The sequence below is a fragment of the Clavelina lepadiformis genome, chromosome 2 (assembly GCF_947623445.1).
Source record: "Clavelina lepadiformis chromosome 2, kaClaLepa1.1, whole genome shotgun sequence".
Lineage (NCBI taxonomy): Eukaryota > Metazoa > Chordata > Ascidiacea > Aplousobranchia > Clavelinidae > Clavelina > Clavelina lepadiformis.
Window position 1 is genome coordinate 4,561,676 of NC_135241.1, and position 12,717 is coordinate 4,574,392.

Below are 12,717 nucleotides of genomic sequence, written 5' to 3' on the forward strand. Positions count from 1 at the left end.
TCCACTGAACAACGGCATGCGTCGTTAATGTCTTGCCTAAGGGCATTGCAATGAAAGCGCCACTCGGTATCGAACACGGTCTACGGGCCACATTATTGCAAGTTTGCATGTCCAGCGCTCTAGCGGCTGTTATGAAATGAAAAATAAAACTCTGTTATTAGTTACCGACAAACTTCGAGCATTTCAACTGAAGCTAGAACTATGGTGTAAAAAATTGATTAAGGATTCTTACAAATGTTTCCCCTTACAGCAACAGTTGCCGGATCTGAGGAGGTACCGGTATTAACAAAGACTATTTGCAATCACTTGGTCATCCTTCAATGCAAGTTTTCATGTTACTTTCCAGACATCAATACTTCCGAGTACAATTGGATAAGAAATCCGTTTAATCAATCTGTGATAAAAGATGTCACTAGCTTGGAATTGGCAGCTCAAGAATAACTGTTCGAACTAAGAATGGATCGCTCCTTACAACTGAGATACAATGATACGATGATACGAACGTTGGCAGTTTCTGGGTAAACCTGGCCTGTCAGGAGTATCCACATATTGCGCGACAAGCCATTGGCATTATATTATCATTTGCCATAACTTACTTGTGTGAATCGGCATATTCTTCACTGACGGTGATCTATTCTAGAGCAAGTAAAAGATCAGAACTTAATGCTTTCGAAGAGGAACTAAAGGCGTGCTTGTCTGATTTTAAGCCCCGAATCAAGACTGTTAGCCCGCAAAAGCAGACACACCCTTCACATTGCAGTAAGAATAAATGATTTTACTGGTATGCATTGATTAAAATAAAGTTGACTTGAGGTGACTTCTACCGTGTATAGTTTTGGGTTAACGGCTTGGGTCGAAAAGTTTGTAAAAAGCTAATAGCGTCGACATAGTAAGCCGGTGTGCCGCGGTAGAATCCGGAATGTTTTGGTGTGCCATAGTCCAAAATGTTTGAGCACCCCTCTTGTAGCTACTCGGCTACTCAGCTGATCAGATAAATTTCTTGTATGCCCATTAAAAATCTACTTGAAACAATTAACTTTGTAAATTAGTTTATAACAAATATATATATGTGCACTGCTTGTCATTACAAAGCTTCCTTCTAACAAATTGTAGTTACATTTATATTTTGAACTCTACAGAGTGTGCAATAATTTTTACGCTTGAGCTACTCGCTTCGCTTGAGTGGATAGAGATGATGCATTTTACACGTGTATGTTACGTTGCTTTATTTTATTGGTCGAAATCGGCTCTGCCTTCGGCGCAAGAGTTCAATGGCTAGCTGTCTCAATAGAGCTTCAAATCGCTCTGGTACCAGTGTCGCGTCGATATGAACTTATAAAGTCCAATAACTTTGCGTATATGCAACACTAGGCAAGCTGCGTAGAATATCTGTAACGCCTTAATGATTTACATTTTTTGTTTAGGTTGGAGTAACTACGTCTAGATAATTGGCAGGTTGTATTCAACAACTGAACCCTGTTGAAAACTGCTGTTGCTTTATAGGTAGGCCTAGGCCGTCCAACGTCTACTTGCAACATTTAGCGTATACCTATACCTGCCAAGGAATCATCGGTTTGTTAGTGCAATAATTGTTTTTGTAACATCACTTCGTAGCCTACATATACGTTCTGACGTTGAAGACTTGCAGTTGGCATGATGCTAAAGTTAAGAAAGATTGCATTTCTTCTTGCTGTTTTACTACTTGTTTCAAACAATTGCAAAGCAGAGGAAGACGATGTTGCAGGTAAGTTATATATTTAGGCTATTGTTGGAGATTGTGCTGAAATAAAGAGCGTATTATTCAATATGCTCTGAAAAATGACACAATATTTCACGAGAATATGGGTTCTGTAGCCTGAGAATCACACCTGCATTACATTTTACTCCAACTGGAAAGTGCAGCAGTTTTCTACAAGAAATTTGTTTACTGTAAATCGATGTGAAGACAGCAAAGTTCGACATGCACTTTGAATTTTCATGCGTACTGATGCCACATTTTCCATTATGGTCTATCACTATTTTTTTAGCTATGCAGCAGCCCCTGGCTGCAGAGTATGGCAAGAGGACACCAAAGTTTTTTGGCCAAAACATTATTACTGAAACCGATGTCTCCAAAAAAAAGAGACACAGATTTCTCCCCAATTTTTATCGTAAAGGGCTGTGCCTTGCCTATCACAAACGCCGGGCAGCCTTGGACCACGATTTGTAGTGCACACCAGCTGCTTCCCTGTACACCCGAGATGTCAGCAAAAACTACCATAATCTGCAGGCGAGCAGCAGCATGGGAAAACGTTTAGAATGTGTATTTTAAGTTAAATGCTGCTGTTTTCAGTAGTTGACTATTTGGCTGTTCTAAACCTACTTCGTACTGTTAGGTTGTCAACCATTTTCTTGTCATGAACCCCTCAAAAGAATTGTTGGGTCTCGTCCAAAATGTGATGTCCCAATTTTGGTAGCAGTTTTCTGGTATGCAATGCATTATGTTGTCGTGCATTTCCAATTTAGACCTTAAATTTCAAAGAGTACAAACTCCCATGCATATCATTCTCAAAACTATATAGTTGAAATTCTAACTTTCTCAGGTTGTAAAATTTTTACTGAATTGTTGCTTTCCTACAGCCAGCCTTTTGCCAACCCATAATACGTTTTTGTATTGTCGAATGATTTGCTGTCATATTTTTGCAGTACTAAACCCCCTTCGCCTCGTATATATAAATATGCTGCTTTCAAAATAATGTTTCCATTAGCACACAGCAGAATTCCAACACTTTTTGTAACCGAGCAGATCAATGACTGTAATGTTAATGGGTGATTTCCCCCCACAAATAAAGTACTCTCAAAGCATGCACATTTATGCACACAATTTATTTTATTTTTCCTCCCGAAAGTCAAACCTTTATGGTTTGTTTAATTGCAAGTCCTGTTATGCCGACGTTTTAAATTTCAAATAGATCTATAGGTGAGATGACTTATACAGTTTGTTTACTTTCTTCATGTGCTACAGAAAAAGATGATGGCGAGTCAAAAGAAAGTCAAGTGCCTGTACAGGAAGGTGGCGTTTATGTTTTAACTGACGAAAACTTTGATGATTTTGTTGAGGGAAAAGAAGTTGTTTTGTTGGAATTTTATGCCCCCTGGTGCGGTCACTGCAAATCATTTGCACCAGAATATGAAGAAATTGCCAAAGTAAGCATACAAGTTATACACTTAGTAATTTTTTTTTTGCTTAAGTATAGGTGTCTTGGTTCGCAAATTGAGAATGCACTTTGTAGCTTATTTCAGGTTTGGAGTTGTAGTCTTCAGCATTTTAATGAAGAGTAGTTTTAAATGAATAACAATTGTAATAATTTTTTTAGTAAAATACTTCTTTGAACATAGGAACTTGAAGGAAAAGTTAACGTTGCAAAAATTGATGCCACTATCAGTAAGGAGCTGGCTTCCAAATATGAAGTACAGGGTTATCCGACTATTAAGATTTTGAAAAATGGTGAAGCAATTAAATATGACGGTCCACGTTCTAAGAACGGTAAGTAAATTATCAATCTCCTTTGAAAAACTACAAGCAGCTCATGAATTTTTTTGTGTGCAGAAAAATGATATGATTACTGATAGTTTGGGTTAACTTTGCTTAATTATCAATTTGTATGATGGTAAACATAAGAAAATGTCTCTTGCCAGATATTATCAACCGTGTGTTGGAGCTTTCTGATCCAAACTGGAAGCCACCACCAGAAGCAGTGATCACTCTTACTGAAGAAAATTTTGATTCGATTGTAGACAACGCTGACATAATCTTAGTTGAGTTTTATGCTCCCTGGTGTGGTCATTGCAAGAAATTGGCACCGGAATACGAATCTGTCGCACAGGAGCTCAAGAAGCGTGACCCACCCATTCCCCTGGCTAAGGTGAAGCTCGTTGTATCCCACTGAAAGTGCACGAGGTTTATTACTTGGCTTTGCAGTTTATAAACATTATTTTTGTTATTTTAGGTTGATGCGACGACTCAGCCTAAACTTGGTGAGAGGTTTGAGGTGACTGGATACCCTACCTTGAAGCTGTTTAGAAGAGGCAGAGCATATGAATATGGAGGCGGACGGGACAAGCAAGGTAACTTTTCTCCCCACACGATATATTCGATGTGATGTGCCACAGCAATATGTTTTCAGTATGAACATTTGTTTACTAGGAATTATGAATTACATGCTTGAGCAAAGCAAGCCACCCTCTACGCCTGTGAACAGTGTTAAGACGATGCGAAACATGCTCCACCAAGCATCAGATGTAACGATTATCGGTTGCTTCAGTGGGGAAGATGACCCGGCCTTGGAAACTTTCCAAGTCGCAGGTGAGTATCAACGTGGTGTTAGAAGCCTGTGTAACATTGCAACAGTAGCTGTGGCAAATGTTTTTTGTTCTACATTTGCATCGCACAGTCAAGTACAAGCATAAATAGTTGACGAATTGGCAAGTATGATTGACAGAGGATACTCATAAGTCAAGGCTTTTCAGTCGTTTATTTTCACTTTGTCTGTGGCCAATACTCAGCAACATGCCGCGACAATGTTCTACTTTACAGGTAACAGTCTTCGTTCTGAATACAACTTCCATCATACATTCGTTGGTGACGTCATGAAGGACATTGGTGCTCAAGTTGGTGACATCAAGCTGTTCCACCCTGAGAGATTTCAATCAAAATATGAGAAAAAAGAGTACAAGTTAAAAATAATTGTAAGCATTAACTTGACTATTGTAAATGTTGAAGTAATATTTTTGTTTTTCTAGTACGTCCTTGCTCTACTCAATGTTGCATGAAGCTTGCTGTTTGCCTATGCAACATTTTTGTGAAACCTTAGTGAACACAGCACTGTTTTAAATATACCAAATACTTTTAGTCAATGGCTTTATGTTTCTGTTACAATAAATAATCACTACTTTTGCCAATTTCACAGGAAGATACCACCAAAGCAGATTTGGAGAAGTTTTACAAGGAGCATGCCGTTCCATTGGTTGGTCACAGAACTCGTGACAACATGAACAAGCGATACACGCAACGCCCTCTTGTGGTTGTTTATTACGGAGTTGACTTCAGTTTTGATTACAGGTATTCACTGTAGAATTAGTTTCCTTAAAAAGTAAATTATCTTCATTTTTTCCCAGACCTCTGTGGCACGTAGGTGTTAATGTTTGCTTAAATTAATAAATGGTGAAACGTGATTATTTAGAGTTCAGTGCGTAAAGCAGTTAACTATTAATTTCTGCAGAAAAGCAACCCAGATGTGGAGAGCCAAAGTACTTGAGGTTGCTAATGAAATGAAGTCGGTTACGTTTGCCATTGCAAGTGAAGACGAATTCCAAGGTATAATATCATAGTTTTGACCAGAATTGGCCTGTTTTGTACTGACCTATCAATTTTTGTTTATCCTTGTGCCGGATTAACCAACCATGGGATGATCTATGGCTAATGCTTAGCAGGGTCCTCCAATTTTCGTTTTTCGGTAGTCATTTAAACTGTTTTAAAGCTATTTTTATAAAATTAAGAAACACTAGTGTCTACGTTTAAACTCTATAAGTACAGTACTAGGTGAGGCGGTTAACACTGTAACATGAAAAAGTGGCATTTGTCACTTCGTTGATCCAGTCCTAGATTTGGTAGTTCTGGATTTAAGTTCGCCACTTACAAAAACATGTTCCTGTGTTACAAAATTCTGTAGAGGAACTGAAGAAAGTTGGATTGGAAGATTCGCCGGAGGAAATAAATGTGATTGCATACGATGATAACGATCGAAAGTATCCCATGGAACCAAATGATGAATTTGATGCAGATGTCTTGAGAGAATTTGTTCAGGATTTCCAAGCTGGTAATTATGTTTGTTGTAAATAGGTTACCAGGTATACTTTGACTAATCACTGCTCATCCAACTTTTGCTTTGGTTGAAATAAAATTTTTGTTTAGTGTCAGCATAGAGCTAGGACTGTAAGTATTACCTTCAGTTTAGTTGTACTATAGTGTTGGTAATACTAATGACCCCATTTACTACTCAATCTTAGCACGTTCACCTCTTCTATCAAAAGGTTTTCGGTTTAACCACTATTCATGACATTTCTCCTTCAGGTAAAATCAAGCCAAAATTCAAGTCTGCTCCAAAACCAAAGAAGAACAGTGGACCAGTGAAAGTTATTGTTGCTGACACATTTGACCAAATTGTGATGAAGGACGATACAAATGTTTTGGTCGAGTTCTATGCACCTTGGTGTGGCCACTGTAAGAAACTGGAGCCTGTTTATAAGAAACTTGGCAAAAAATTCAAAGTAAGTTTTCCATCAAGCGTGTGTAATGTGTATATCTGATGTTGCTTTGCTCTGTATATGCTGTGATACTTCATTTGCTAAAACCGGAACTTGTTTGCAAAGTTTTTTATCAGTTGTGTAAGGTATTTTCACCTGCCAGTCATTCAATGAACCGTTTCAGAGAAGAGCATGCACTTCTTAATTTCTAACTCCTTTCACAGGACAACGAAAAAGTCGTGATAGCAAAAATGGACGCCACCGCCAACGACGTGCCTCACAACGCTTACAAGGTCGAAGGCTTTCCCACTATTTATTGGGCACCGGCTGGTTCCAAACAATCACCGCTAAAGTATGAAGGCGCTAGAGAGTTAGATGACCTTGTCAAATACATCAACGAAAACACGTCATCGGGGTCAAGCAAGGACGAGCTGTAGATGTCCCCCAATCCGTGCATAGTAACAAATTTGAATACAGTTTATTTTATGAAAGTAAGTATTTACCAAAAAACACTTACGTCTTTTTCCTATCCATCAAAACCCTTATTACACCCCCTTTGTTCAAAAGCGAATGCAATAAGCTTATTTAACGTGATTTGCGTGAAGCAATATGTTGTTACACAGTATGAAGCAGTTTACCGTACACTCAATGTTCGTCTACCGAGTTGTGTTAAATTGTCGTTGAAGTTTCTTTGATTTGTTGCAAAATATAGTTTCAAATGCAACCGTCATGGTTCGCTCACTGAGTATGTGATTTTGTTTCGGGAAACCGCCGAATACCGGCTCATGATCGTGATATAATACACGTTGGTTCTCCACAAAACAGTGAGTATTTTTGTACAGCCTTGTTAAAACGTTAGTTAGGTAGCATTAACCGCACCGAGGAATTAAAATTGCTCAAAGAGGGACACAAGTGGACAAATCTGCAACAAAACCACTTTTGCCAAGAGTGATTGAAAGTCCATCAAAATCGTCAGTGCCTTTTGAACTTAGTTGTGCTCCAGTGAGACATGTGGTACATCAGCGTAAGGAGTAGACCCGAAGATCACACCCAAAACCCCATTTTGGCCCCAATGTAGTTTTTTAGCAAAGCACGGTCATTATATGGTGTGCATCAGTGTACGTTTAGCGTGAACTGTTTTATTTTAACATATTTTGCAACAGCCTACGGAAATGACGTCAAAAAGAAGGTATATTCTGTTTGTGTTTTCACTTGATTGATCTAGATTGTAGAGCCATTCTTTTTCCGACCCGTACATTAGCTGTCACTTCTGTAATAACTAATAATGTCAAAGTTTTCGGTGATTTTGAGGTTCTCTATAGTTTTACAAAAGCCGACTTACAATCATCTCATGAAGACGGAGGAGTGTTAAAGTTTACTACTGCGAAGCTTCTTGGAATACGCTTAACAGGCATCAAAAAAGAAAGAGTCGTCGTTACCCTGAGATAACCTGACTCTTACCAAAGTTCCATGTTCTTTTCGGCTAGCATTGCGTGCAGACCAACGTTGCCATGGAGACGATAAACAGCTGTTACCCAACGTCTTGATGACAGATCAAAGAGTTCTTTGGAGGTCAGATTACAGACTATTATACAGATATTAGACTGCGCGTTATAAAAAAACGCCTGTACTAGTACAACACACTCTGTCACGAGCACCTCAACCCGACGTAAGCCAGCAACTGACTGCACTGATCTTCTGTGTGCCCTTTCACAACACGAAACTACTTTATTTGCATGGTTACTTTATAAGTGAAATCAACGAATAATCCACCAAATCACAATTCAATCTCAGAATCTTGTTATGTTACGCATATGAAAAAGTAAATCAACACAAAAAAGTGCAAAATCTACACCTAAAATAAACAAAAATGCTACAAAAAGCGAAAATGTGTAGAAAACGTTAATTTAGCTAGGCTTCAACTCTTACGATAATACAATCATATTGGTGCATATAACTATTTTCAATAACAGTGAACTTGCAGGTGGAATATGAGCTGGTAAGTACATACTTTTAACTTTGTCAGAAACTGCATAAATTGATATGGAAAAGGTATATTTGGTAAGACACATAAATTTCAATTTGAAAATGTAGAAATTGTGTAAACCCAGCTTGAACAGATTGTGTGAATACTAACCCACACAACTAGTACATAGACAAAAATGGAAGGAATCACAGTATACTGTATAACACATCATTAACCTGACAGAAAAGGTGAGCTTTCAAAGTCACCACTTGAGTACACTAAAGCATCACAAACAATTTCCTTTTTGTGAGAATGTCCGTTGATCAAAACTTTGCCATTTCTACAGGGACTGCTTGTCGACCCATTCCTAATTGTTGTGCCCGATAGTTTTTCTTTCGAGTTCTTCGTAGACTGACCAGTTAAACTTTTTGTGAATCGATGCCTAAACATTCAAGTGATGTTACAGCTAAAAATTAGCATAATACTGATCTAACATAGGTTGCATTAATGAAATTAAAGGCTCATGTGCTGGTATCAGGGCCCGATTTGGGGGGTTGGGGAAAAGGGGGCCGGGCCCCCGCCAATTTGTTGGCCAACTACACTGTGTTAAAAATGAGCAAAAATAAACTGATGTATTACGTAAAAATACTCACGATACACAAAACTTTTGCGCCTCACACATTTTGGGCGTGGTGGACATGTTTGGGAATTTCAAAACCGCTTTTTGGCTCCGCTCAACGCAACCCTAAATACGCCACTGCATGCTAACTATACACAGTTTTAGTTGACGCAATATTACACTGACGTTATTCGAATTCTTTATCGATTGAACAATAACAGCAGCTGACTAGTTTAATTAGGTCTACAAAAATGTGTTGAAGTTAATAAAGCTAAACTTGGCACATATGTGCTTCAATTATATATTAATAATAGGGCCCCCACCTATGCTGGACCCCAAGTCACTCCACTATGCAAATCTGGCAATGGCTGGTATGCTAAAAATGAAGGTACTGGTAACTACTTTGAAAAAATGCATATGTATGAAATGTTACCTGGCAAAGGAGAGGATTTGGAACAAGAAAAAGCAATTCACACAGTATAAAGAAAATCCTCCGACTTTGACTATGACTGGGGACTTTGACGATTGAAGAACGGAAAACATGAGGTAACCACCTGTAAGTAAAATGGATATTATACAGATTTTAATGAAAAGATGTGAGGAAAATAAACATCAGCTATGAAATTTACCTACTCCGATCCGCACCCCAATAAACAGAGCTACAAATAGATAGTCGATTATTAAGCCAACATATGTGCCACTGTAAACATTGTGCTCTTTCATAAACCAACGGATCTGAAAATTTTGAAGATTTTTGGTCAGGACAAAATATAAACTTAAAATTGATTACCAGGTGTGAAGTAGCAGTCAATTACATTTCACTGAATTCCAATACAGGCAGATAAAAATAACTTTAACTTACATTCAAGAAAACGGAAGTAACCTCACTACCAAATATAGTTGTAACCACTTCTATCCCAGAGACACCGAGGCATAGACACACGATCATGAAGGAAACACTAATTACATGGTGAAGTAACATTACTGGCCCTTCACTTTGATGATATAAACACCTAATATAAATTTGAAGAGGTATTATAACAGAAAATTGGCATAAAAAATGGCAACATCTGAGTATGCTTTGAATTTGACCAATTTGAGTCACAAAAGGATAAAATTTGGAACGTCCAATTCAATTGTATACATATAAATGTTTAGTCTAATTAATAATTATTTCTTATATTTAACTTAAATTGAAAATTTAACATTTCTTTTCATTTTTAAAGCTAAAACTCAAGTCAAATAAACAGGTAACAAGTTAACAAAAAAGACATTGTTTGCAACGTGATGGTGGTGCAACTTGCTGAGATTAAACTTGGTTTAGTGACAGACATAAGTGTAGCGATCATCCAGATGCTGGTTACTTGGGTTTATTAACTGTGTTTAGTTTACATATGTTATTGCTTGACAACCTACACATTATTGAAGTAGCTTGTCAATTAGAAATTAATCTAAAATAATTCGAAACAGCAAAATAGTTGTACAAAAACATCTTCAGGCTCTAAACATAACCATATTTGAATGAGGAGCAGTGCAAGTTGATGAGACATATTCATTCAGATTTTTAGTTTTTAAGAACATATTAAAGATAAAATATATTTTTAATACAGTATATATTCCAAAAATGCTGTTAGGCAGTAAAAAAGATAGATAAAGTTAAATTCAAATAAAAACGTGATTATATACCTATAAATGACATTTTTAATAAAATTCAGCATACATACTTTTATAACATACCATGCAAAGTCATAGAGGAAGTATCCCAGCGAAACAGTGATAATAAACAATTGTTCCGGACTGTTGGGAGTACCTGACATAATTTCACGGTGGTTAAAACCAACCAAACCACTTGTGTACAAATGTAGTTACAGTACACATGATACAATAGCAAATGTTGCAAAACAAACAAACATCTATATATACAATGGTAAACAAATAAATGAACCGGTTAATCATAGCAGATTACGGGACAAGCCTTCCTTAATTTACAATTAAATGAGATTTTAATGTACTGTAATTAAACTTAAAATATTAAATTAGTATACACTCAAATACATATCAAGCAAATTTAGGTTCTCAAGTGCCATTTGATTTTGTTAAACAAAACCAACTTTTAGTAACTGTGTCATAATGTTATAAACTAAATTAAGCAACATAGTTATGAAACTTTATTGCTTGGTGCTGATATAAGTAGATTCAAGATTCCTTGGTGTCAACTTATGTAGTATATGTTTGTGTTTGCACGAACTCAAACAATTACTCCTTTCAGCGCATCTCCGATTCATAGCCTACCTCATTTACCTGAAATAGTGAAAGGATTTGTTCCATAAAAGAATGATATGTAGCATGAAGATATGGTGATAGTTGTTGCGTGGACTAAAGTTACAATCCTGCAGTTATACTCCGCTCCTTTACTTCTACATTTGAAATTCACATGAAAAATATATACAGCTGCTGTGAATGGAAAGTAAACTTCTCTAACCTGTATATGGCAAAAATGCACAGTCTAACTGAAAAGCAGAAAATACCTTAATATCTTGCAGCTTGTATGATATAAAGTGAACCACATCAATGTCCAACCAAGTACACGCTGAGCGAGATGATCCATCTTCAGTGTGTATGTGTGGTTTATTATCAATCTCAGCTATTACACTCGGTATGTACTGAGTACTGGTACTACCAAAAGATATCATAACATGGAAACATATATACACTTTGATCTAACAAGCAAAGTAGAATAGAACCAATTAAATATGACTGAAATGTGAAATTTCTAATTTACTTTGTTGCCATCAGTATTATGATATTTTTGCAGTTTCAAAATTATGACAAACTTATTTCATCAAGTTCCAGGGAAACCTAATTCATAAAAAACCTTTAAGGCAGTAAGCTAAGTCACAATGAAGTTACAAATTGAATCGAGAAATAAGAATTCTGCATTAAGCAAAACCCTCCAAAACAAAGTCAAATAGCAACCCATCCACTGAAATTGTAACTAACTATTAACTGTGTAACGAAAGGATGATGTTGTGCTGGAGCTTAATAGTTGAACTATCTCACTGTCGATTTGCAGTTTGTCATACTCCTATAGCTATGACTATGTGATAATGTGAACTTGGTATTGACCATAATTGAAAGTGTGGCAACCGCACGCACGAGATTCATTAACGTGAAAGCGGAACTTTTTTATCTTCACTTTGATTTATAATACATAAAAAAAAGGAAAAAATTTCTTGATCGCCAAATTATAAGAAATATACAAAGAATTTAGCCTTCAATGTACGCCATCAAGCCAAAATTTGCGCCTTTGCACAATTTCACACAAGATTTCTCGTCGAAAACAGCCGTACTTTTTAGTTTGGCCTATTGCTGTATTGATTGAGCTAGAGCCTGGAAGAACCGGTGTCGTACCAAATTTGTTCCGGTGTAGGCCTAGTACCAAAACCTGTACCCCATTGTGACGTTATAAATTCAAATCGAATTATGGTTTTTACTCTGCAGAAAAGGAGCTGTAACCTGAACAGCGACTAGTGCAGTTGGGATATTAAACACTTCATTGTCCTCCATTTCTTCAAGGGCCTGAGATCTTCTCGGTAACTTCTAACAAGACGAGAGTTATGAAGGATATCAATACGGTTGACCAGGGTTGCCAGGTAATTCGGAAAGATCTCGGACACTGTGTTAGTCTGAAACTCGGACATTTTAGAACAAATTGTGAATATGAAATATGAACAAACAAAAATATGCTTTAAAAAATATGAACAAACAAAAATATGCTTTATTTGTGGTTCAACATTTCACAAGCAGCAATTTACATGTCGTAAAAAAATAACCGTTGCCACAGAAT

The 12,717-nt window shown here is 37.0% G+C and overlaps 2 protein-coding genes across 2 annotated transcripts; one reads left to right on the plus strand and one right to left on the minus strand.

Moving 5' to 3' along the window:
- Nucleotides 1–1,353: 1,353 nt before the first annotated feature.
- On the plus strand, nt 1,354–7,015 carry LOC143446317 (protein disulfide-isomerase A4-like). Its single transcript, XM_076945908.1, has 13 exons — nt 1,354–1,503; nt 1,615–1,744; nt 3,005–3,186; nt 3,379–3,526; nt 3,679–3,905; nt 3,990–4,107; nt 4,187–4,345; nt 4,577–4,728; nt 4,950–5,101; nt 5,262–5,356; nt 5,712–5,858; nt 6,113–6,309; nt 6,510–7,015. The coding sequence occupies exons 2-13, from the start codon at nt 1,654–1,656 to the stop codon at nt 6,720–6,722; spliced, it is 1,881 nt and encodes a 626-aa protein (XP_076802023.1). The 5' UTR covers nt 1,354–1,503; nt 1,615–1,653; the 3' UTR covers nt 6,723–7,015.
- A 997-nt stretch (nt 7,016–8,012) lies between these two features.
- On the minus strand, nt 8,013–12,468 carry LOC143446828 (TLC domain-containing protein 5-like). The gene is made up of 7 exons (XM_076946646.1): nt 11,399–12,468; nt 11,172–11,287; nt 10,608–10,680; nt 9,733–9,883; nt 9,500–9,605; nt 9,304–9,424; nt 8,013–8,693 (listed from the first exon to the last, which is right to left on the minus strand). The coding sequence occupies exons 1-7, from the start codon at nt 11,476–11,478 to the stop codon at nt 8,483–8,485; spliced, it is 858 nt and encodes a 285-aa protein (XP_076802761.1). The 5' UTR covers nt 11,479–12,468; the 3' UTR covers nt 8,013–8,482.
- Nucleotides 12,469–12,717: the final 249 nt, after the last annotated feature.